The sequence below is a fragment of the Coenobita brevimanus genome, chromosome 72, assembly GCF_032717465.1.
Source record: "Coenobita brevimanus isolate Jiangsu-jjx chromosome 72, ASM3271746v2, whole genome shotgun sequence".
Lineage (NCBI taxonomy): Eukaryota > Metazoa > Arthropoda > Malacostraca > Decapoda > Coenobitidae > Coenobita > Coenobita brevimanus.
Window position 1 is genome coordinate 4,875,875 of NC_137025.1, and position 27,495 is coordinate 4,903,369.

Sequence of the window (27,495 nt, forward strand, 5' to 3'; positions counted from 1 at the left end):
TGGTTTTAAGTTTTATTGTTAATCCACCAGTATTTACAACCACCATGACAGTATTGTTTACCATCAGAGAGAAGCTATCAGCATTAAGGACTATTACTTTATTCAGGCCTAAGTGCAGTGCCCACAAGTATCCTTACCCAGGTGATTATAGTTTTGCAAGAAGTGCTGTTGCAATTCAGTTTCTTATGACATTACTGAATGTTCTCTGGATTTCTTAGTTCCATTTTAATGAGAATATAACAACATAGGAAGAGAGGGTAACTGTAGTTGGCCCATGCTAGGGAGCTCCTACAAGTGTAACTGAACTACAGTACTAGATTAAGACAAGTACAGCAAAGTAGGTTCTCCCACACATACATATATAAGAAGTGAAGAATATAAAATTTTCATCCACTGTTTCAAAATAAAGACAAGAGCAAGCACACTTTCTATAGGCATTATATATCTTAAGGTAAGCACTGTCTTTGGTGTATATACAGTAATGGTGCTTGCCTATTAGTTTTGTGTGTGCATGTATATATATATATATATATATATATATATATATATATATATATATATATATATATATATATATATAAAACACTATCAGTTCCTGTATTAATAATTCATGACACTTGCATTTTTCTGGATGCTAGAGCAAGAGACATTACTGCTGAAACAATGAATTTGATCAATTTTATTATTATTATTATTTATTTTTTTTTTTTCAAGAAAATCCATACATATTACTATTACAAAAGCACGTATTGTAATGAAGCTTAACATAGGATGAGTATTAAAAAAAAAAAAAAAAAAAAAAAAAAAAAAATAACTTGAGAGGCAGTAACAGGGAGGCTATAACTTAAAACTCAATAACCAAAGTAGCATTTTTTTTTTCTTTTTTAAACAGTACGTGTCCTAACATCCTGTGGCAGGGAAACTGGGCAACAAACACCTTTATCTTCAGTTTAAGTTTTATCTAAAGTGTACATTTTGCTCTGATTTTGGGTTGTAAACAGTCATGATTTACTTGGGTTACCTATAGTTATTAAAAGGAACAATACCAGACCTTTGGTATGTCGGTAACTGTATTTTCAAATATGGCGTAAAACAGAAGATTGTGTACCACATTACATGCCTTTACATAATCATACACTTGTCATTAATTATGACTTAATATTACTGTGTCTCATGTACTGTTCAAGTGCATCACATAAACATGAGTAAGACTTCACAAGGATAACTGACGTGTTGGGAACAGAGAATTGAATGCCTGAATGTGAAAATCTGCACAAGTGGAATGAATATTTAGTAAAGAATTTTACTCACCACTTTAGACCTTAATAATCTTCATTTCTGTTATTAAAGTCCAAACTTTTGTACCTTTAAAAAAAAAAAAAAAAATGCAGATGCTTTTATTTTAAGACTCTACAACCTCTACTCCTAGAAATACTACTTTGAAAAATGCACTGTGGCCTGGGATAATGTGCTTTAATTACTGGCACCCAAAGCATCAAGGCCAGGCTCTCCCTTCTTGGCAATACCCGAGAGAAGTTTCTTCACTTCTGCAATAGCTCTCCCGGGGTTCAATCCCTGTGAAATGAGGGAAAATTAAAATGTTGGATCATCAGTCATACTGAGAGAGGTGTATTTTGTGTAGTAATGTGAAGGTCAGCTACACAGTCAAATACAGTTCCTCTGTACAGAAGGGTGATGACATCAACAGTCTGACCTGCAGGTAAAAATAAAATACAGTAGAACCTCTCTCATTCAGACTATATTGGGGGAAGGGTTGTTCGAATTAGCAGATTGTCCGGACTATCAGGGTAATCTCCAGTTCATACCAAACTCTATCTACATATGGTATGTTTGTTAATTATTAACATATGTGGCATATGTCAACCCTATGTAACTGCAAAAGATGAAAGCATACCAGTACTAAAATAACAAAACTAATCATGTAAGATAGTTTTGTATTGCATAATTTACAGGTAAGGCCATGACAAGAAACTAGCCTACATTTTAAATTGTAGTAAGTGACTAAGGCCCGTGTAGGCAAAAAAAATAAATTAATTAATTAACTGTAATATTTGGAATAAAAATAAAACTTATGTAGGCAAAAAATACATTGTCATCTTTGGCATATTGATAACACCCATATGGGCAAGAAGCTGATGTTTGATGTACAAGTAAAGCACATTTAAGTACAAAAAATAACCTACAGTAATCACTAAACACTGCAGAATATTCTGACCCATTTTTGTGTAAGCAAACTCCTCCTTTTAACACCTTTATTCATTACAGAATCTACACTTGCATTAAGGAGCATGGTAAGGAGGATTAACTTTTGAAATACAGCTAAAAAATATAAATGGTTGGTGAACTAGTTGATGGAATGAATGCTAGAATATGTTTAAACAGGTGCCCATGTAGCGACCTAGCGTGCTCCGAGACTAAACGAATGACGATCGCTTTCCGCGCCGATACTGAAAATGACTTTAGAATTACTTTCAACATATTTTTGGAGCTTATTATTTTTAAATTTTGTCCGGATTAACAGAAGTCCGGATTAAAGGGGTCCGGACCAAAGAGGTTCTACTGTATGTTATATGCTGCTTCTAAAGCTTTTATTTACTTATTATTTTATCATACTGTCAATTCTCATCCCTGTAAATGTTCCTGGTAGTAAAAAACAAATATCATTTGTTACTATTCTGCCATACATCTATATACACTCAGCACTCAACCCATGATAATTTCTGCAATCACATCTTATCATCATTTTTACCTACATTCCTACTAACTAATTATGGGATAACATAGGATACAAAAACAAAGGAGCAGGCATAAAAGTAGGAGGAATATTAGTGTCCAATGAAATGAGCCACACAGTGCAAGGCATCAAGACTTTGTAACCCTGTCTGCATCTACCAAGCATAAATATCTCATCCACAATTTTACTTTTCTTTTCTGTACAGATGGCCTACACTAATTCCACTATCAAGGAAAAAAAAAGGGGGAAGGGGGGGGGTGCAAACATTATCCAGTCATTCTAATTTTGTGTTAGTTTCATCAACTTCTATGCCCTGCTTTCTTATACTATATTCATCCAGCTTCCTGGCCTCCCATGCCTCCTCCCACCTTCAAACTCACTCGCTATCCTACCTATGTATGTACAGCATATTAGCATGATGCTAGACACCTTCAAATGGTGGAACCAATAAAAGCAGGCAGTTCTGTTGCCGACTTATTCAGATGTCCCTTAACTCTCTCCATCCCCTGAAAAGGAAGTGGTAAACTGCAAAAGGACAACTGCAGCATCCAGTCCACATCCACTTGAGCCTAGGGCCACAACATACAGTACATTACCAACTATTTACGCACACACTTCTACCTCTGATCGTTTATCAACAGACCTATCTATCTATAGCCAGACGCAATGATCCCGTAAGGGGTGGCCACTTTGAGTTGGCTGTTTTACAGGGAGGGACACTAACCCTCCACCAACCCACTTGTTAACACAAAGGAAACATATATGGGTTGGTTACATGGTTATCACCCAGTGCTGTAAATGGTTCCTGGCTTACAGGAAACCATTAGGCTTGCACTCAATGTAAAGCTACCTGAAAAGGTAATAAAAAGTGACAGGAAAGATGGAATAGGAAGAGCTGGGGGCAGACACAGAAAAAGAATGATAAAGGTGAATGATGAAATAGGCAACACTACATCAAGTGAGTGGATGATGGTCGCCACCACCTACCACTATCAATAGACCTACTCCACAAATTTCAAATATCTATGCTTCGTAACCCATCCATCCTATGGAATCCACATACATTTCATAAAAGTCCTGCTCTCATTCTTGACTTCTCATATTCATGATATTCATGCCATACTAAAGTCGTGGTGCACGACTCTGACATTATCGTGCCCTGGCAACCAACCCGTTAACTGTGCTTCTGATTTCGTGTATCATATGATACTCTTGTGATTCGTGTACAATATGTTCATGTATAATAATATTCATGTATAACAATATTTGTGTATAATAATATGATACGGAAACGGACGCACTGTTGAAAGTAAAGTTGCTAGGATACGATAATGACAACCTCAGAGTCGCGCGCCGTGACTATGGTCTCACATCTATCAGTTGCATACTTGCAGCCTCCATACTCAGTTCTGTATGGCATCAATATTTCACACCACCAGCTAGCTTTCTTCCCTGAGCAACTCTACCCTCCACTTCCTTCATACATTTACCTCTTTTCTACTATTGTACTGAGATACTTAACCCCCTAAATCCTAGTATTGAATTTACTGGTTTATTCTTGCTATTTTTGATATTATTTAACTTATAGAAGACCTCTAGGTGTGAAATGTTAATGAATGTATGTAACTCAACCAGATCAAAGCCTCCTGGGAGTTAGTAAGAATAGTGTAAAATTACATCACCAGCCAGACTGAAGGGGTTAAACTCACCAATTCAAGTCTCCCCATCACAATGATTCACTCTCTCAGCATCAACAATTACCAGTACCACTTTAGTCGACATGGACTATCAAACGATGGCCACTCTCATTCACAGACTCTGAACCCATCTTCATATATCTTGTTCCCTACCAACATGCCATCAGCATCATCTGCATTTATCAAAATCAAAATATTCCATTTTTCGTCATTTACCACCAGTCTCAAACCCTCCTTCTAGTTCTACAATCCTTGTTTTGCTCTCATAAGTCCATCTTTATTTTCATACTAAACAACCATGGGAGCATCACACACCCTTGTCTCATCAGCACTGATACTTAACCATTCATTTATACATTCATTTTTTTTTTTTTTTTTAATAATTCCAGCAAGACCATAAAAACTCTCTGCAGTATTAAACAGTTTTTCATTTGCATCATTGGCAGGTACACATAAAACCTTCCATAATCCTTCTCTTTTCACCCTAAAATTTTTCCTATACATATAAAGAAAAATAAAGCAGTTGCAAACCTTAGGACAAGTCTTGGTGCAGTTCATGATAGTATGGCAGCGGTAAACAGAGAAGGGGTCACGAAGCCGGTCCAATCTCTCCTTGGAGTGCTGGTCACGGGAATCAATGATCCAGCGGTATGCCTGCATCAGCACAGCTGGCCCCAGATACTTGTCACCATTCCACCAGTAGGAAGGGCAAGAGGTTGAGCAGCAGGCACACAGGATGCATTCATACAGGCCATCCTGGAATGGGACAGGTCATTCCAAGATTTAAAGACAGCCATATTATAAAGCATTACGCTCAGCATGTTAATCCATATTATAGACTGCTATCACTAGAAAACACTGATTTGAGAAAAGGTATACTATTAAATAGTGTCTGAACTGAGGTAACAGTGCAATGAGGAAAACTAATGTACAATATACACAACCATATCAAAGAGGGAACAAACTCCTTTTACGGAACATATTTTGAGGGAGATGGATGCTTGTAATACTGACATGACATCTTGTACATATGTACAAATATAAACATTCAAAGGCAGTGTTCCATGCTTGCAAAGGTCAACATTTTTCCTTTAATGGTTGCTTTCTGACATGACACAAATTCCTAGAACAGCAATCCAGTTAAGTCCCCTAATCAAGTCTTATCAGGACCTCCTTACATATATTTCATGGTTTCCCAGAAGAAATTCATTTGTACCTAGCAAGTCCAAGGAGCCTATACTAGTCTCAGAAGTACAAGCAGATCTTGAACATTTACTGTTTTTTACTAGCCCAACAGGCAATGAACATATCAGATGCAGTGTGCATGAGCTGTCCAGCAGATTGAACAAAGATACACATTTCTGTCAAGCGTAGTGAAACTGTTCTACAAACAGGATTGGTGAAGGAGCACAGTCTATAATAAGCATTGCAAGAGCAAATGTATTAGGATGTATACACTCACATACTTGGTCATGGCACCTTACTGCTGTCTCCACCCTCAGTACAATTTACAGTATATGGTAATGGTACCTTCACATACTACAGATACCTGTATTAATGATCACTATGAATCATCACAGGGAAATGTATGGTACATGAAAGACTGTTCAGCCACCTCCACCATTTTGCACAAAAAAGTGAGCAACAACAATTCATTCATTCATTCATCATCCAATCCTACATTGCCCCATGAGGAGCGTAGGAGCCCAAGGCTAGGCAAGTTGGTCCTGACATTTAAGATGAGACTGACCAGCCTCACTCATCCCTGAGTGGCATTACATGAGCAATAAACCCCAACCACCCCTTGGATATAAACCTACACAGGTTCAATCCGACTGAAGTGCCGTAATTACCCACTAAACCACCAGGTGCCAAAATATGGTTATATGGTTGCCACCCAGCATAGTAAATGGTTTCCTGGTGTACAGGAAATCATTTGGCTTGTCACTCAGTGTAGAGTCACCCACAGGCAGAAGGAAAAGGAAAGAAAGAAGACAGAAAAAAAAATAATAATCTGCAGGGGCATTCACCATCCACTCACTCAATGTAGTGCTGCTCTTGGATGACTGTCCTTTCCTCTTTTCCTTCCTTCCTTTCCTGCCTCCTCCTTCTGTCTTTCTTTCCTTCTCTCTTTTCTCTCCCTTCTGTCTATGGTGACTCTACACTGAGTGACAAGCCAAATGGTTTCTTTTCCACGAGGACTACATTTCCTATGCTGGGTGGTAACCATATAACCAAGCTATGGTGCCTGGTGGTTTAGTGGGTAATTAAGGTGCTCCAGCTAGACTGAGCCTGTGTAGGTTTATATCCAAGGGATGGTTGGGGTATATTGCTCACATAATGCCACTCAGGGATGAGTGAGGTTGGTCACTCTCATCTTAAATGTAGTGACCAATGTGCCCAGCCCTGGGCTTCTACTCTCCTTATGGGGCAACACAGGATTAGATGATGTGATGTAATCTATATATACAAGACTACCTATCATCTGTGAGCCAGGCAGACTAATAATACTGTCAGATGAAAACATTATGTATCCACCCTGGATGACTCCCAGTGCTGGTTAAGTGACATGTGAACTCAAGCTGTGACTCTAAAATAAACAACTTTTATTTATAACTTTTCCTCCTACAATCAACTCTTTCTGAGATTTGAGTTTTCGACAAACACACACACACGTGGAGTAGACTGTAGCACCAGTCGAGCAGGGCAGTACTCCCGAGGTGGATGGAAAGCTGATGACAGGGAGTGCTGGAGCTCCCGTTTCATCAGCCCTCAGGACTAGTTCCTGACCATCCCCCTTTGCTGAACTTTTTCAGTGTCTCAGTTACACAGAGAGAAGGCCAGCATGCTCTCCAGTACAAATTTCTCTATCTATCTTCACCAAACTACATGCACAGTACACACTACACTTCCATTTCAAAATTTACCAAAATGGCGTCAATTCACCTAGCCTCGGAGTCCCCAGGGGGGGGGGACCATAAATGCCCCCGCCATCTGCCCCTCTCCCGGTGACGACTCGAGGTGCCTGGAACCACTGTCTGACTCTCTTCTTCTTCATTTCTGCAACATTCGCGGCCTTTCATCTAACTTTCGCTCTGTTGAGCACCACCTCTCCTCCTCTAAACCTCACCTTCTTTTTCTAACGGAGACTCAGCTGTCTGAGGCAACTGACAGCAAACCCTTTTCTGTATCCTCCTACTTTCTCTATACTCATTTCATAGCCAAAGGTGGCTGTTGTGTATACATACGCAACGACTTATCTTGCTCTCGTGTTCCTGAACTTGATTCTTCTGAATTCTCCACTCTCTGGCTTCGGCTTTCCTGTCATTCTCTGACTAAATATATCTGTGCTGTTTACTTATCCCCTAATTCTACTGACTATCAAAAATTCTTCGACTATCTTACTTCTACGATGGAACACATTCTGTCCATTTCTCCTTTCTCTGAAATCTCCATTCTTGGAGATTTCAATGTTCACCACCACCTTTGGCTCTCCTCTCCTTTCACGGATCCACCTAGTGAACAAGCCTACATCTTTTCTATCCTTAATGACCTAGAGCAGCTTGTACAGCACCCTACCCGTATCCCTGACCGCCTTGGAGAGAGCTCCAACATACTTGACCTCTTCCTCACAACTAATCCTTCAGCTTACTCTGTTAATCTTTTCTCTCCGTTGGGCTCCTCCGATCACAACCTTATTACCTTAACCTGTCCTATCGCTCCAGTACGGCCTGCGGACCCTCCAGGGAAACGTCGTCTCTGGCATTTTGGAGCTGCGGACTGGGAGGCCCTCAGGCAGTACTTCTTTGATTTTCCCTGGAATGATTATTGCTTCCATGGCCGTGAGCCATCTGAGTGTGCCTTGCGCATTACGGAGGTTATTCTCTCGGGCATGAAAGCATACATTCCTTTCTCATATCCTTTGACTAACGCAAGAAAGCCTTGGTTTAATCACGCTTGTTCTAATGCTGTCCGCAACAAGGAGAAGGCCTACAAAAGGTACCGGAGCCAACCCACCCCTGAATCACATAATCTTTACGTTTCTGCCCGGAATCGTGCTAAGTCTGTTCTTCGCTCTACTAAAAATAATTTCATCCATACTAAATGCTCTCAACTCTCCAACTCGAATTCTTCCCGCTCCTTCTGGCACCTTGCCAAAAATCTTTCTAACAACTTTACCTCATCATCCTTCCCTCCTCTTTTCTACTCTGATGGTTCTGTAGCTATTTCTTCTACTGATAAAGCAGATCTCTTTGCACAGACTTTCTCCTCCAATTCCACCTTAGACGATTCCGGTGCTGTTCCTCCATCACTTCCCCCTCTGACTTCCTCATGGCTGACATTAAAATTTCTTCAGTTGATGTATTTTCTGCCATTACTGGCCTCAGTACTAACAAGGCATATGGGCCTGATGGGGTCCCTCCTGTTGTTCTCAAAAACTGTGCTTCTGTGCTTACACCCTGCCTAGGCAAACTATTTCGCCTTTGTCTGTCAACTTGTACCTTTCCTTCTTGCTGGAAGTTTGCTCTCATTCAGCCAGTCCCAAAGAAGGGTGACCACTCCCAACCCTCCAACTATCGTCCAATTGCTTTAACGTCCTGTATTTCAAAAGTTTTCGAGTCAATTCTTAATAAAAAATTTTAAGGCATCTTTCCTATCACAACCTTCTTTCCGATCGTCAGTATGGGTTCCGTCAGGGACGCTCCACTGGCGATCTTCTCACCTACCTTTCAGACTCCTGGTCATCCTCCTTTCGGGACTTTGGCGAAAGCTTTGCCATTGCACTTGACATCTCAAAGGCTTTCGATCGAGTCTGGCATAAATCTTTAATTTCCAAACTGCCCTCCTACGGTTTCTATCCTTCTATCTGTACCTTCATCGCTAGCTTCCTTTCTGGTCGTTCTATAGCTGCTGTCGTAGACGGCCATCGTTCTTCTCCTAGATCTATCAACAGTGGTGTTCCTCAGGGCTCTGTCCTATCACCAACTCTCTTCCTTTTATTCATCAATGATCTTCTAAGCTGTACATCTAACTCTATCCACTCATACGCTGATGACTCCACCCTTCACCTTTCCATTCGGTTCCCGCAACGCCCATCTCAACAGTTACTTCAAGAAACAAGGGATGAGGCTATGGCACACCTAATGTCTGACTTGGCTCATATCTCTGACTGGGGTAAAAATAATATGGTTGTCTTTAATGCTTCTAAGACTCAGTTCTTACACCTATCAACCCGACAAAATCTTCCACAGGTATACCCACTAATGTTTAATAATATTCAGATTAATCCTGCTTCATCCTTGAACATGCTTGGGGTTTCATTTACTCGGGACTTATCTTGGAAAGATCATATTGCATCTCTTGTAAAATCTGCTTCCAAGAGATTGGGTGTGCTAAGCCGACTCCGCTCTTTCTTTACCCCTGCACAATTGTTGACTCTATACAGGGGTTTTATCCGCCCCTGTGTGGAGTACAACTCTCATGTGTGGGGAGGCTCCCCACATACAGCTCTTCTCAATAGGGTGGAGTCAAAGGCTTTTCGTCTCATTAACTCTCCTCCTCTTACTGACTCCCTTCAACCTCTGTCTCTTCGCCGCACTGTTGCATCTTTATCTCTTTTCTATCGCTACTTTAATGGTCACTGCTCCTCTGAACTGTCTGCTTGCATTCCTCCACCTCTACGACGGGCGCGTAGCACCCGTCTGGCAGCAAACTCTCATCCCTTTTCTGTCCAACTCTCTAATGCAAGAGTTAACCGTTACTCCCAGTCTTTCATTCATGCAACAGGTCAGCTCTGGAACTGTCTCCCTCTGTCTGTATTTCCTCCTGCCTATGATCTCCAGTCTTTCAAACGCAGTGTGTCCAGACATCTCAAAATGATCGGATCTTGAATTTGGCTCTCTATTGTATTTTGTTTTTCTCTTGGAGGGAACTGTTACTGCGGGCTCATGGCCTTTGGTTCCTTGTTCCTCGCATAAAAAAAAAAAAAAAAAAAAAACATACGTTTTGTACAAATATAATGACCACTGACTTCATCTACCTGTGACTCTAAACAACTTTTATTAATATTTTTTCCCTCTACAATCAATACTTGTGAGATTTGAGTTTTTGACTCAGATACAGAGATACATTTCATACAAAAATAATGACCATCAACTTCGTCTACCTGGCTCAATTATTCCTGACATCGTGGTACTCAAGTTTGACTGTCTACTGTAAGGCACTGCTTTATGGGTCCACACTTTCGCTCATAATGGTATGCCATACTACTGTATATTGTAGTATCTAATCCTGCAAGGATCACCATCTCTGGCAACCTGTCTAACACTGGCTGGTTCAATCACTCTGGTACTTTCCTATGACAAATGGGCCTACAAGAAAACATTCAAATAATCAGCTATGGCATGCATTCAGTACTCTCTAACACACCCATGCACACACAATCCTTTTTCTTAGATGTTCATTCTTTTCCATCCATCATCAAATCCTACACTGCCCCATGAGGAGCGTCGGAGCCCGAGGTCAGGCAGTTGGTCCCGACATTTAAGATGAGTGACCAGCCTCACTCATCCCTGAGTGGCATTACACGAGCAATCAACCCCAACCACCCCTTGGATATAAACCTTTACTGGCTCAATCTGACTGGAGAGCAATAATTACCCACTAAACCACCAGATGCAAAAACCTGGTTATGTGGTTACCACCCAGCATAGTAAATGGTTTCCTGGCGTACAGGAAACCATTTGGCTTGTCGCTCAGTGTTGAGTCACCCATAGGCAGAAGGAAGAGGAAAGAATGAAGGAAAGACAGATGAGGGAGTGTAAAGTTACCCGTTGGCAGAAGGACAAGGAAAGAATGAAGGTAAGAAAAACAGAAGAGGATGGAGGAGAGGAAAGGGCAGACACCCGACAGCAGCACTACATCGAGTGAGTGGATGGTGAGCGCCCCCACCTACCATATGTAAAATTTTTGAAGGGCTAGTAATCTGGCAAACGTGAATAAATTTTGAATTCTCTTTGTTCCCTGTCTCCCACGAACAGCTTGTAGGACTTCTTCCTTCAGGTTCAAATCTGTATGGTGGAGGGGAAAGCCAATCTAAACAAACCAAGGAGCACATGGATATATGGAATGAAATCCTGAGAAACAATCTCATGGTTGGGAGACTTCATTGGATTGCTGCAAGAGTCTTTAAAGTACTACAGAAAGTGAAATCAGATCAGGTACCAATAATCAGCTTATTCAATGTAATGCTACCCAAAGGTGGCTCAACACTGAATAAAAAGCCAAAGGGTTCCCAAAATCCAGGAAACCATTTATTACATTTGGGTTGTAAGAACATAACCAAATCTCTTGTTATGTGTTGGTGTCAACAAATACCCCGAAAGAAGGATGGTGGACAGGAGTAGGGCTGATGAAACATCAGGTTCATGTTCAGATGAGTCAACAACATGTTCAGATGGGTCAACAACATGTCGACAACATATCATGTGGTCAACAACATGTCATTCTGGCTTAGCATAGGCTGGTAGTGCTAGTTACCATGTCTCTCTCAAGTTGAGTTGGGACCGAGGCCCTGGTTGTGCCAAAGGGTGGCATTGCAGTTCCCCCAAGCTGATATTTTATTTCTGCCCAATTATGAGAGGTCCAAACCTGAGATCAGAACCCCAAAAGGCTTTCCCTTCATGAGGTGAAAAATGCTGGGATCAATATAGTTCCAAGACAGGTCTGGGTGGATGTCCCTGAGGCTGTTTCTGGTGGGGTGCTCTCAGGCCTCAGGCAATGTTGTTAGCCTTGGTCTTCAGGCCACAGCCTATTTCCTGGCTCAGCTTGGGTTGGTGTGGGTGGTACCCCTGCTTTGCCACTACCCACACTATAGTTTGGGGGGGGGAAATAAAATAAAAAAATAAAAAGGAGAAGAAGAAGAAGGACAAGAAGATGCAATCTCGAAGGACCAAATGAAGAAGAGGAAGAAGAAGCAATCTTGAAGGACCAAATTCATCCCTTAGGTTAGCTAATCTGAATGTCTGTACATTTAATGCAATGAAGAGTCTTCCAGCTTGCTTTGCTTACAAGATTAGTTTATCTGGACATGGATTTTTTTATTAATCATGCTAAGTATTTGAATGCTGTTGTTGCCACTGATTCACAGTCTGGACAAGCAGGCCCATCAACCACAGGCAAGCAACTGCTTCTGTGGGCCCATCCTACATGTACAGTAGAGTACATTGTGTTGGAATCTGGCGTCCTTTGTGGCAGGCAGTCCTCACCATGGTCAGACAATGGTACTTTCCATAACAAGATGCAGAGAAACAGGAGGAGGTCTGGCTCCCAGGTGGACACTGCAGCTACTCCATCATACATAGGCTCCTCATCACAGCCTGAATTTCTTGATGTGAAAAGGTAAAAATTTCCCAGATTTCCTGTCTAATGGACTGCATGTCACAGTGAAGGGGCAAATATTCAAAGCATCAGTATGGTGCAACCACCATGACAATGTGTGCAGGATTACTCACAAGCTTTTTGCGGTCACCCACAGACTGAAGATACTGCTGGTCACCTGGCTTGAGTCCATCCTCACGCTGAAGCCATGGCTGGATAGAACGATACTGCTCATAGAAGTTGTTCATATCTGGTACCAGGTCCTTAATCACATACATGTGTGGCAGAGGGTATATCTTTGTAGTCTTGCTCAGGTTGGTGTCGATCTTGCTGTTCACAGACACACAAAATTAAATAGTCACTTAATAACAAGGAAAATACTGGAGGGGAAAAAAAAAAAGTAGAGAAAAGAAAAGTGGTTAACAATGATCATACAATGACAAAAATTCACTGGAAATACCAATACCTTTCTACAATGAACAGCAAAGGGAAACTTACAGCTGTCATTCCCTATACCGTATTGTTTTTATGAAGTTCACAGTACACTGGAATCTCCTAAATCATGGCTTTATGAGACCGAGCACACGCTGTGATCTGAGCAAAATTACTTGTGCGTCTGTCATCTCAGAGAAGTTGTCCCCCTTACCCCCAAACTTACACATCAAACTGGTCACCAGCAAACACTAACAACCCGGAAGGGAAATTAGTAAAGCCTTTTTAATGGGAATGAGCAATACAGTATTATAAGATTCTTACCTCGTTCTAACTGATGACATTGTTTGAATGGACGGGGGAGGGGGAGGGGTTCCGAGGTTTGAGGTGGAATACGGCCTCTCAGCATGACGTCAGTGTGCTGCTGCTGCCTCTGTGCTACTTCCTCCTCATCAACCTCCCTTAGGAACCCCTCAAAGCCCAGTGTGAAGACAACGAAAGTGGTGTCGTCGTCACCCTCAACTGACTCCATGTCATCTTAAGAGTCACCGAGTTTAATTCTTTACCAAATGGACATGGCCTTTCCATATTTTCTATTGAAATGAGTTTTTTACTGGTTACATGTTATTATTCCTGGATTAGCACAACGTTGGGGCATTTTTCTAAACTTACCTCTGAAAGCTATAAATGAGGATTTAGAATGCGTGATACACTGACACATGTCAGAGTGGTGGTAGGTAAACAACACAGCCAGCTGGAGTGATCGTCGGTAAACACTGCCACAGGCGACCTCCCCACTTCCTTAAATACTCCAAAACAGGTATATTTAGAGTTTTTCCACTCACTTCTTGCAGTCACAATTCGACAGGTAACTACAGTAATAACCCGCTATACAATCCCCCTTTATGTGATGTAAAAAAAAAAAAATTAACACCCTTTCATGCCTAACGATGACCAATCCCCAGTTATCTGATTATATTTTTTTAACCGATTTTGATGATTTTTTAAAGACAAATTTTGTTTAGATATATTTAAAAAATGTTTTTAGGCTTAGATTAATGTGTTTTAGTCATAGGTCAAGTGAACACTGTCATTTTATAATACAGTTTACTAAGTTTGATTTTTTCCAGACATATTTTTGATGAGTTTCAGATTTTAGTTCTGGGTTTAGGGGAGTTATAAGCTGTTTTTAGGCTTAGTTTAGTTTTAAAGCTACAGGGGGTTTATTTGAGCTAGAAACTTGTTTTTGGACTCATTTGGGTGGGTTTTGGACTTGGTTTGGGGGGGGGGATCCCAAGGTTCCCAAATGTATCCGTATACTTTCTATGTTGTCCCTGGTAACCAATCCCCTGGCTCAGCGATGGGTTTTCCCAAATGCATCTCATCGTTATAACAGGGAAATCCTGTATGTTGCAAGCATACCAAAATTGCTTAACTTGAGATCATGTGTTTGTTATAGTACAGTATAGATGGAATCGCCACGCCTGTTTGGTAAAGGATTACCTCATTGAATCTGTGACGGTGTGCAGCTTTGGCTTCCTTCTCACTGCCATCAATCATCCTTATTATATATAAGGTAATAAGTGTAAGTTACGTTATTACATATAATGTAATGGGTATAAGTTAACTTTGGCTTCTTCTTCCTCAAAGAAGCTGTAGGCTTAGGAGTGTTATGATCAGCCATGATGACACTGGAGAGATGGAGGAAGTACTAGGGAAAAAAAAAAAAAAAAAAATTGTCTCAAACCACAACAGAACCACATGATAACAAGGAGAAGAGATAATGCACTGAGCTGGACACCAGGGCATCCAGTGCACGCGTCCTTCATGCTTGGCACGGGAAGGAAGCGCTGCGATTGGCTTGTAGTACAGTACATGCTATGCTTGAATATGATTGGTTTAGTAATTGTCATGCTTGACTACAAGTGGTTTACACCTGGCTAGACGCGCAGGCTTGAGGTAATGGTGGCACGTATTGCACGAGGCATCGGAAAAACGTCACTTTTGAGGCTGCATTTGCGAATTTCATGTAATTTCCATAAGTTACTGATATTGCAAACTATTGCATGATGTTGCTGTCTATCATGAATCCACTACTCAGAATCGCATGATTTAGGAGATTCCACTGTACAGCGATGCTGCTAAAATTTCATATTAAGTATATTAATTTCCTCTTCACAGAGGTGATCATTTTTTGTTAGCTAAAAAGTATTATGAGTATGATTTACAGCTATCGCCCATCTATGATCTAACATTCTTGCCATAATATAGGTACCCACAATTCCTCCCTTCAAATTTAAGGTTACAAGAAAATGTATGGGAAATATGGGTGCCAGACATGTAGACAAAGAGGAGTGTCTATGATCAAAGAATATAATCTGGCATGACATGAGTCCCCATAATATTCTGAGCTATTTAAAATACTGGTTTTAATGGAGTACCAGGAGAAAATGATAATGGGAAGCGACTGAAGGATGTGTCAGGAATGGAGGTCGTGCATTTGTAACTTGTATTTCAAACACAAAGATGCACATAAATATACCTGTACATGGTATAGAGGGAACGGGGATCATACTGAAAGGAGCCTGATTGATTACATGCCCGTAGAGAGGTCGATGCTGGGAATGGTTGCTGATACGAGGGACATGAGAGGACAATGCAGAGGTCTGTCAGATCGCATGACTGTGGTATGCAAGATCAAACTGAGAGGAGTGGGGTGGACCAGGAGACAGACAAGCAGTCAAGGAGAAAGACTGAAAGTCGAGACGCTGAGGATCAAAGAAATGGCAGATGAATGCAGGACCAAAGTAGAGGAGGAGTTAGAATCAGTGACTTGAAATGAAATGGATCTGGACAGCCTGTGAAATGCATATAGGGATTGCTTAGGAATGCTAAAGCGGTGTGTGGTGTGGCAAGAGTAACAACAAAGAAGAAAGGTATGGCATGGTGGGATGAAGAGGTTAAGAAACCAGTGGAGGAAAAGAGGAGGAAGTCTCTAGAGTGGTTGTAGGACGGATTCAATTGAAACAAGAACTGAATATATTGACAGCAAGATGCAGATAATGAGACTAGTGAAGAGGAAAAAGGAGGTAAATGATGATCTAGGAAAAAAAATGAATGCGAACTACTATGAAAAGAGGAAGTTATCCTGGAAAGAGGTGGAAATGTAGAAGTGACAGTAGAAATATATGTGGAGGTGTGAAGGTGTGGCAGATTATTAACCCATGGGGATGAAGTAAGGACCAGATGGAAAGAATATTTTGAAAGCCTGATGAATGAGAATAAAGAATGCAGTGCCACTGTGAACATAACTGGCTTTAGGGGTGTGCAGAGAAGGAATACAGTGCCAGGAAACGTGACACTCGCACAGATGAAGAACACTGTGAAGCGGCTGAAAAAGGAGAAAGCAGCTGGGGTTGATGAGATGTATGCAGAGATGATTACGTGTAGTGGAGAGAGTGCAATGAAGTGCTTGTTGGAGTATGTAAGAAGACATGGATGAGTGAAACTGTGCCAGCAGAGCGGAAAAAGGCTTTGATTGTACCCCTCTACAAAAATAAAGGTGAGTGAAGTGAGCGCAAGAATTATTGTGGCACAAGTTTACTGAGTGTGGTAGGGAAGGTATATGGAAGAATTATTATACAGAATGTAAGAGAGATATCAGAAGTCCTAGTGAACTGTGAACAGGATGGCTTTAGGAGTGGCAGAGGAGGTGTGCATCAAATATTTACAGTAAGACAGACAGTGGAGAATGCTTGTGAGAAGGACTATAAGGTGTTTATGGCTTTCAAGTTGCAGTAAAAAGTCTTTATGATGGTGGTGAAGCATGTGTAAGGGTAAATGGGCATCTAAGTGAATGGTTCACGATCAGTGCAGGCGTGCAACAAGGTTGTGTGATGTCCCCATTGTTGTTCAATATATATATGGATGGGGTGATACGTGAAGAAAAAACATAAGTAATGGAGAGAGGGATGGCATTGGTAATAAATGGTGATGGATGGAATATCACAAATTTCATGTATGCTGATGATGCAGAACTACTTGCAAATACCAGACATGAACTAAATAGACTGTTGCAGAGCTTTGCTGACGTCTGTGAGCGTCGTGCCTTGAGTAAATGAAGAAATAAGTAAAGTGATGGTTACTGAGAGAGAAGGCGACTCCCAGTGTGATGTTACAGTGAATGGAGAGAGACTGGAATTGGTGAGAGAGTTCAAATACCTGGGTACAGTGATAGAAGAGAGAGGAAAATGTGCAAAAGAAGTGGAAAGTTGAGTAATACCAGGAAGGAAAGTAGCTTAGCTGGTGCAATGAAGGCCTTGATAAGAAACAGAGGCTTTAATGTTGCTGCAGCTCGAGGCTTACAAGAAGGAGCGTTAGTGCCAACTTTATCATATCGATGTGAGACTATGGTGTGGCATGAAAATGAGAAGTCAAGAGTAAGAGCACTGGAGATAGGACTGCTGAGGAATGTATGTGGAGTACAGAGAGTGGACAGGATACGAAATAATGTGATTTGTGAAAGATGTGGAGTGAGGAAATCTGTGGACACAAGAATCGAAGACAGTGTATTGAGATGCTATGGTCATGTGGAGAGAATGGATAACAAGAGTGGTGAAAAAGGTATATCTGAGCGAATCTGAAGGAAGAAGGAGGCAAGGTAGGCCAAGGAGAAGGTGGAGGGATATGGTGGATGAGTGAGTGAGGAAGAGAGTTTGGAAGTCGGTGAGGCAAGGGGACTGACAAGAGATCGAGCTGGCTGGATGAATGTTGTGAGGAGAAGTGCATGATCAAGGATTTGGCACCCTTTTTTAATGTGACAGCATCCGGACTGACTCTATCGGATATGTTTATGTGAAGGTACAGAACGTGGTGAGCGAATGAAATCATGGCCCACTGGATGGGCAAATTTGGGATGTCTGGACATTGCTGCTCCTCACCCTGCCCTAGGGTGGGAAAGGAGATCCAGATGATGATGATGATGAAAATACTGGTAGTTATGGTACTTTCCTAGTGTTGGGAATTCATGAGATCACAATCATCATATGATCATCCAGACAACTTCCCCCTCACCTCCTTATCTATGGATAAGGTGAGGCAGGGTCCAGGGGGGGAGGGGGGAAGTGTTGAGAGTCTCCCGAAATAAATATAAAAATCAGGCAATAACCAATGTTGCAGGCACCACTTACATTTTATCTGAAGCTTTTTATGTGTTTTTCTTCTTTTAATCACAAGTAGATTATAAAGGAATACCTAAATAAAGTATGTGATCATAAATCAGCTTGCTATTCACAGGACTACTCTCCATCCCTCTCCACTACTGCTTACTTCTGCACCAAAGGCTATGATTTTGTAATTATAAGATCAATGTTTTGCAGAAATTCTACTTGGATGTTTTCAGGCTAATTATGGATATGACTGCCCATACAAAAAAATAAAGCTGCACTTCCCTACTATATTAAAGTTATGAGTGCCATTAATTATAACTGCCAGCAGTGTAGTTTTTCATCTAGCAGTGATTACGAAAACCACAACACGTATAACCAAGGGATCACTGTACAGCAAGGTACTAGAGGTTATTATGTGCAGATCAAGCAATTAGAAAATATATGAAGCACTGTAACACATGACAAGGAACTAACCTGAGGCAGGCAAGAGTATTAACACCACCGACATTCATAGAGCAAGAGCCACAGATGCCCTCACGACACGACCTCCGGAAGGTAAGTGATGGATCAATCTCGTTCTTAATCTTCAGCAGGGCATCCAGGACCATGGGGCCACATCTAAGAATACAAAGACCCTTAATCACCATACTGTCCACTACTAGGTTCACTGTAAATTACCTTAAGTGTGGCCACAATGAGGTTACAAATATACAGTATACTGTACAATACAGGTATTTTTTAAATTCGTACTCCTTATCTAGGGTTGGTAATATGTCATCCAAACGGGGATATACAATATCTGAAAATACATCAAATGTTATGAAAAATAGTGAATAATCACCAGCTTATTTGACAAAACTCTGGAAGGTGGATGGTCACAAAGAAAAATATGTGCCTGTCATGCTTCTAGAAACTACTTTCATATGGATTTTCCCAACCTTTAAACCCATGAATCTGGCTTTTTTTTTTTTTTCTTTCAAATTTACACCAACTGCTACCAAGCAATTTTATTCAAACTAGAAAAGTCCCCTAGTAAAGAAGAGGCTAACAAAAGATACACATTCATGCCTTGCTATAAGCTTGTTCACTACATGACAAATTGCTAGAATGATGAACTAAAAGTTACACTGAAGTTATACTCAGTTTTGCTATAGTGATGGCAGAATGTTTGCTAATCTGCCAGAACAATAATTCTGGTGGGCGAGTATGACAATCCCATACGTACATGGTGCCTCCTGCGCAAGCCAACAGTCAGCTGTTTGAGCCAAGATGGCCACCTAGCATTTACATTCGCTGGTACTATCTCCCTTTTGATCCATTTCATGTATGAAAGGTCACTGAAACACCACTGTTATTGCCAAACAACAGTGCAAGTGTGTAACAAATAGTGCAGTGTGTGATATTCAGTGAAGGAATTACTTTTTGTGAAATACTGAACCTTGTGACTTGGAAATAGTGTCTGGCAAGGATCTAGTGGAAAGCGTGGCACCAATATGGGTGCCAATGGCAAGCCTATTGTAATTTCGCCATACAGCAAGGTGTGACTGTACTTAACCCTCCCAATATGGAATAAAATGGCTTGAGATGGTATAATTTCTAGAAAATATGTCCTCAGACTGAACGAATTAAGGCTTACATTAATCTTTGACAATTAGATAGTGGATTAAAAAAAAACTGCATTACTATCTACCGGTATCTATCTATCTATCTATTGCCAGATCCCATAATCCCATACGGGGTAGCCATTTAACTTTGAGTTATTTGTTTTAAAGGGAGGGACACTAACCCTCCACCAACCCACTTGCTGACACGTAGGGAGCATGTATGGTTTGGTTATATGGTTACCACCCAGCATCGTAAATGGTTTCTTGGCTTACAGGAAACCATTAGGCTTGCCACTCAATATAAAGCCACCTGAAAAGGAAAGAAAAGCAATAAGAAGTGACAGGAAGGATGGGAGAAATAGGAAGAGAGGAGGGCAGGCACAGAAAAAGAATGATAAAGGCTAAGGAAGAAATATGCAGCACTACATCAAGTGAGTGGATGATGGTTCCCACCACCTACCACTGGGCTAAAGTAATTAATTAGAAAATATTATCCATTCTGAAACAAATATTTGCTCCTCCATCATTATGGGATCCCAGTCTCTTAAAATACATGTACAACACCTATCAAAGGTAACTCAAAACTTTTGACCCAATGCTTGGAATTATGCACTGATCTTACAAATTTATGACAAGCTTTTTTCAGTGTTCACACATTCAGATTATAAAAATGGTGTGACTCAAATCTGCATTGTTAGAAAGCAGAGCTAATATATGTGAAGCCATTTTTTCACTTGTGAAATTTTGAAAGGGAAGGTGTGGCTACATACAGCACGTCATACCTGTGGGTTGATGCAAGCAGTGATTTAATTTGACATATCCTTCAACAATTCATATCACATACAGTACCCAACATGAAATTTTGATGCTGTACAATTAATATTACTACTTTCATAGAAGTCTTTGTAAAACCAGGTTATATAGTAAGAGAAATAAAGCAGTATTTAACATTTATACTTAAAGATAAGAAAAGCTGTTATTTCAGGGAGCATATTGGATGTTCCATATACTGCATAGCACTACAACAGAAACTCATACGGCAGTAGGAATACAAAAGGAATGAATGATGCTGGGTTGATGCCGATAATGCTGAGTGAGCTGTCTCTACAACACAAGAGAAATCGCACCACCGAGTGGAATTAGGGCATTATAAAGTGCATGGGTCACCCTGTATATCAAACTAAGAGGAACAGTACAAGTCTTCTCATTTGGCAGCTGGTCTTACGGTATTTCCAGCCTTTTGGCAGTTTTGTCTGCTCTTCTGGCACATATGCTGAGCAGATCAGCCAACTTGGAACTGCCGGCGCTTGATCTAGCGCTTTTCATAATAATTTAGTGCCAAGAAATAGATTTTCTTCTATAGCAAGCATGTTTTGAAGTCCAATTTAGCACAAAAGTTTGAACAGTTCACCTACAGCTTTGCACATTTTTAAGTTGAGCTTAGTGCTTCTCAAGATTTCTGCTTGCCAACACTGCATGCACTGTCGGCCATCATGACTCATGAGTGTCTGGCTTTGTAAGCATGACCTTTTGAAAGTTCAGAAACCTTGTCATGCTATTTAATGGTCATCTTCTCATTCTCGTGTTGTGCTAAGGCCTCTACCAGACGAAAGCCTACTGGTGTTGTGAAAACGCACCCATAAGGTGCTGACTATCACCAAGATTTTTTTTTTTTTTTTTAATGCTAGGAAGAAGGAACCAAAGACCACAAGCCTGCAATAACTGTTCCTTCCAAGTGAAAAACAAAATACAAGAGAAAGCCAAATTCGAGATTGAATTACAATATTGGAAAAACTGGAGACGAGTGTTCCTAGGAAAAAGATAATGGAAGATTTCGGTGTGAGCTCTTCCCCTAGCCAACATACAACATTAAGAAACAGAAGGCTGATTCAGTGCTTAGGGCTGACCAATAATACTTCCTTGGCACTGTGATTGCACTGGGGGGACCAACCATGATTGCTAGAAACTTGTGGCAGGTTTTCCCGGTCATTCGGCAGTTTCTGCTCTTTTGGCACCTGCTTGGTCCCGAAGACACCAAATGAGGGGACTTTTACTGTAAATGGTTACTGTACTGGTATGACTGTACTTTTTCAAATACCCTGTCCTGTCAAGTCAGATCTACACTGACTACTGTAGTCTTGATTTTCTATAACGATGACTTACGTATTCAGGTCAACTTCAAAAGTCTGCATGTGAGGTTTGTCTCCCTGCTTCTCTGGATCCCAGCGGTATATATTAAATTTCTTTATCCGCTTTTCCTGTACTGGCTGGGGGACTGCAGCTGCAGCAGTGCTCTGTGACCGCACCTGCAAAAGACAATATCAAATACTGTTCTCATATTGCTCCTCTGCTATGTTCACTCACAGGTACTGTACCAACATTCTATTGGTACAGTAGTCTCATTCCATCCTACCCCCCCAAAAAAAATCTCAGCAGTCAAAAGATAAAACTAAAGCGGTAACCTGACTCTCATACCTACTGTTAGAAACACCTAGTGCTGGTACTGCTGTCAAAAAGTTATAGCCAAAATGCATTCAAGATCCCTGCTGTGACACTGTCCACATACTTAGGTTCAGAAGTGGTGTCTATCTTGATAGCATCCTCAAGAAAACTATTTTTGATCCCACTACAAAACAGGGAGACACTTTACTCAATTAAAGAATGGGTACTCCTACAAACACAAATCACAACTAACTGTTCACAAGGTTATATTAATCTTCATGACCATGGATTCCAAAACTCTACAGACAATCACAGCAGAAACATTGTAGATCATGGGAGTGGTGATACTAAATAAAACAGAGGTTGGAGGTGGTTTGTTACTGAGTTAGAATTACTTGCTTTGGATATCAAGGCAACTTTTCTGTCACCTACTTAGCCAAGTCATTATTCAAGGGGTGGTTTGATGATAAGAGGGAGCATTTACATTATTTCCTCATTGCAGTGGCTTCCTTTCATCCTTCAGTTACAACAGTAAGACCATAGATTGAGATGGGTTAGGTTAGGTATGGAAAGGATAAAATAAGATAGGAATGGCTAGGTTAGGTTGGGATTTTAGTTTATGATTAGGTCAGACAAAGTTAGGTTGGATATGGTTAGGATAGCTAAGATTTGGTCTGGTTAGGTTGGGTTATACACTGTCAGTTATCCAAAAGGTTAATATTTAAAATAACTGTTAGTCTGAATTAGTTTGAACAACTGAAAATTGAATGAGTATCTCAGATGCAATGATGTTCTGTTATAAACACATAAAGAAAACAGAGACAAATTTGTCTATTGTGTATGTGATGGACACGAGAATAACAAGGTATGAGCAACCAGGTATGAAGATTATAAAAATACATATTTCTCAAATGAAAAACATTGGGTATTATTTTCTATCTATCTATCTATCAATTGCCAGACGCCTCAATCCCGTTTGGGGTGGCCACAAACAAATCGCCTCCACGTCACCCTGTCCCCCGCCATTTCACTGCCCTGCTCCCAACTCACACCCCCCTCTCTCATATACCACTCCACCCCATCCCTCCATCTCATCCTCAGCCTCTCCCTCACTCTCCCCCCCTCCACCTCACTCACATACACTCTCTTCGTCAGTCTTTCACCCTCCATCCTCTCCACATGGCCAAACCACCTCAGTGTATTCCTCCTAACACTTCCTATCACATCCACATCCACACCACAACGCTCCTTTATATCCTCATTTGTCAACCTCTCTCTCCATGTGACTCCACAGGCTCCTCTTAAATAACTAATTTCCACTGCTCTCACTCTTGACTTGTGCCCTTCCAACAACGTCCAAGCTTCACTTCCATACATTAGAGTTGGTATCACAATACTGTCATGTAGTAACTTTTTCACTTCCATGCTCACTTCCTTGTTTCTTATCACTGCTTTCAAGGAACCAGCAACCTTTCTTCCCTGCTGTACCCTTTCAAGCACTTCACCCTCCAAACCTCCATCCTTACTCATCACACTACCCAAGTACTTAAACGTACTCACATTTTCCAATTCCTCACCATCCAACCTCGCTGTACATTCACTGACTTCACCTCTTTCAAAGACCATCAATTTACTCTTCCCCACATTCACCTTTAGATTCCGTTTCTTACACACTCTCCCAAACTCATCCACCAAGCCTTGCAGCTCCCCTTCATCTTCACTCAACAACACAGTATCATCTGCAAACAACAGTACAGGGAGTTTCCAAACACTACCCTCTCTCATCAGGGCCACTCCAACATCCACTACCCTACCTTGTATCTCTTTTATTACCCCATCCATGTACAGATTGAACAACCATGGAGACCTGACACATCCCTGTTTCAACCCAACCTTCAAAGAGAAAAATTCACTCAGCTCACCATCCACACGCACTGCAGCCTTAGCACCATCATACATACTCTTCACAGCATTCAACAACTTCCCATCTACTCCATATATTCTTAATACTTTCCACAATCCTTGTCTATCCACCCTGTCATATGCTTTCTCCAAATCCATGAAAGCCGCATACAACTTCTTTCCCTTCTCTAGAAACTTTTCCACTAAAGATCTAAGAATGAATATCTGATCTACACAAACTCTTCCCTTCCTAAAGCCTCCCTGTTCTTCTCCAACTAATTCCTCTGTCATTTCCCTAACGCTGTCAATAAGTATCCTACCATACACTTTTCCTATTATACTAAGAAGACAAATGCCCCTATGATTACCACACACTTCTTTTTCCCCTTTTCCTTTGTACAAGGGAATAATTATACCTGACTTCTAATCCTCCGGAACTCTACCTTCCTCCCAGGCCAATCTGCACATCTTCCACATCCATTCTACTACTATCTCTCCCTCATGCTTCAACATTTCACCACCATTATTTTACAAGTTGCAAATACGCAGTTCAGGAATTTTAGCACCATTAATGTACAATATATTCCCTAAGGATCATAATGAACCCCTATAACCCCATTCGGGAATTGATATTTTCAGATAATGAATTTAATCTAAAATTCCAAAAAATACATACCTTGGATCTTCACTCGAAGTCCGTGTAAAAAATGCGTTCATTCGTCCGTGTGTTTCTCTTCCCTTTGACTAAGCATGTGTCTGATAGGTCTGTATCACTCACTCATAGGCCTAATTTAGGTCACATGATCACATGATGGTATTCCACAAATTAACCTGTCATGTCCCAACTGATTTCGCACCTCTGATATCCCCCAATCCCGAGCTTCCCCCCCCCCCCTAAAACTTTTGCTTTTGGTGAGAAACATTGAAAATTCATAGAGAAATCGCTCACCTGAGGTTTAAAATACTCGATACAGGTAGCCGTACCTCCTTACCTTACTGGGTTTTCTATCAGGCTGGCTCCAAAGAAAACAAGTTCTATGGGAGGGTAACTATTCCACACCACTCATAAACGGTATTTATTTATTTATTTGGTACGAATTTATATGTAGTACGAGAGTATATTGGTTTTCAAACAGTAATATAGGCATTATAAGCATTGTTTCACTCACTAACTCATCAATATACCTGACCTTTTTTGGTGACATTACCTGATCATCATTTCTGACTGTTTCTTCCTCTAATGCTATGTAAACTTTGTCCTCCACATTGTCATCGATTGGGGAATCACTCTGGCCCTGAATGTCTTTATTGGCCAGGTCACTAGTAACAGGTGAATTGCCGAGACAATGGCGTGCGGGGGGGGGGGTTATGCAGTGTAAGGCATTGTCCCTGTCTGGCATCTTGTAGAGGAATAGAGGAAGGTGTCCCGTATATACATACCAAAAATCACGAGCGAAAATTGAAAATTGTGCAAATTATGAACTTTGCAATTGCGCGACGTACCAGTACGTTGTTGGGACTGGCAGTTACATAATGTTGCAACGTACCCATACGTCAACGGGACGCCTCGGGTTAATTTGAAGTGCGGTCTTTGATTTCTCTTGGATGGAAAATTCAAATCCTTCTCGGTATGGCCTCTGAAGAAGAAAGATGTGGTGTGTGTCCCGGGTGTGATATTGATTATTTACGGGTGATTAAGCATTTCCACAAAAGAACCTGAGGAGGCAATTGAGTTTTTTTTTTAGAAAACACAGTGTATTACCTTTGGAAGTTTATTGCCCAGCTTTTCAGGAACCGTGTTAATTTAGATAAGACAAACATCAGTGGTACTGTTGTCAATACAAAAATTATGCAAAAACCAAGAAACAGGTCCTGTGGTACTGTTGCCGCTATCCCAGGAGATGACGACGACCCAAACGACCCTCGTCCTGGACCATCGTATCTCTAAGGTAAGCATTCCCCTAGGACAGGTTAGGTGTGGTTAGGTTCGGTGCGTTTGGAGAGGTTACGTTAGGTCTGTTTGGTTAGGTTAGGTTAGGTCTGTATGGTTGGGTTTGGTCTGTCCAGTTATGTTAACCGGTGGTGCAGTATATTTTTCTGGTGGCTTTTTATGCAATCTGAGTTGTTTTAAACTTCATTTTTTTGGGAAAATGCTTGATTTCACCTACAGTACCTGTTCAATCAAAGTTCATGATTAGAAAAGAAGGGAAATGAGCCATTTCCAACAAAGGTCAGAAACATTCAAATTGCATCAAAAACTACCAGAAAAATATATTGCACTACCTGGAGGGTGTATTGGCAACTTGTAAAAATTTACCAAACATTGTCAACTACAACACTCAGCATGATGCTTGAAATCTGTAAAGAATTGTGGATGGCTTATAAGCTCCTCATGACAATACCCTTAAATTTCAACTTTACCCACAGATCATCAATCTAAAAAAAAAAAAAAAAAAAAAAAAGAGCAAGACATGTAAACATACACCCAAATATCAATGACTAACCATTACCACAAGACTGAATAAAGAATAAGTTATGAAACTATTCCAAACATCGCATTTTGGGGTAATGACCATCAACTTGACATCAAGAACAAAACCAGATTATTCTTTACCGTTAAACGCATTAATTCACTTATTGATGCCTTCCAGTCGTCAACCTGACTTAAAAGTTATATCAGTGAAGTTGTCAGTCGTCACTGATGTGAGGATGTTAAGAATAACAGTAAATCTGCATTACTCTCACCATTATGTGGCGATTTTGCTAATACAGAACAAAGTAAATCACAAACATTACGAGTAAAAATTACATAACTCATCTTTCATAACTCCTCCCGGTTCCGATCAGCTGATGGGTAAGGTGAAACTAACTGGGAAGCAGATGGTAAAATCTACAAAACAAGTTACAAACATTTCTCAAATTAACACATACACTCTTCGCAAGTGATTTTCACACACTTACGGCAAGCTGTCGGCAGACATTGCCGAACGATCCCGAGAACACAACCTTCGCCGCTCCGTTCGCTGCCATGTTTACGCACAACTTGGCTGGCTGAGAGTCATACGAGCACCCTATATACCTCATACTTACACAACCTTTATATTTTTGCCACAATT

General features: G+C 40.8%; 1 protein-coding gene across 1 annotated transcript; it reads right to left on the minus strand.

Moving 5' to 3' along the window:
* Positions 1-27,416, minus strand: SdhB (Succinate dehydrogenase, subunit B (iron-sulfur)). The gene is made up of 6 exons (XM_080278207.1): positions 27,341-27,416; positions 22,199-22,341; positions 18,906-19,049; positions 12,966-13,161; positions 4,984-5,208; positions 1-1,575 (listed from the first exon to the last, which is right to left on the minus strand). Exons 1-6 carry the CDS (start codon positions 27,407-27,409, stop codon positions 1,474-1,476), a joined length of 879 nt encoding a protein of 292 aa, XP_080134333.1. The 5' UTR covers positions 27,410-27,416; the 3' UTR covers positions 1-1,473.
* Positions 27,417-27,495: the final 79 nt, after the last annotated feature.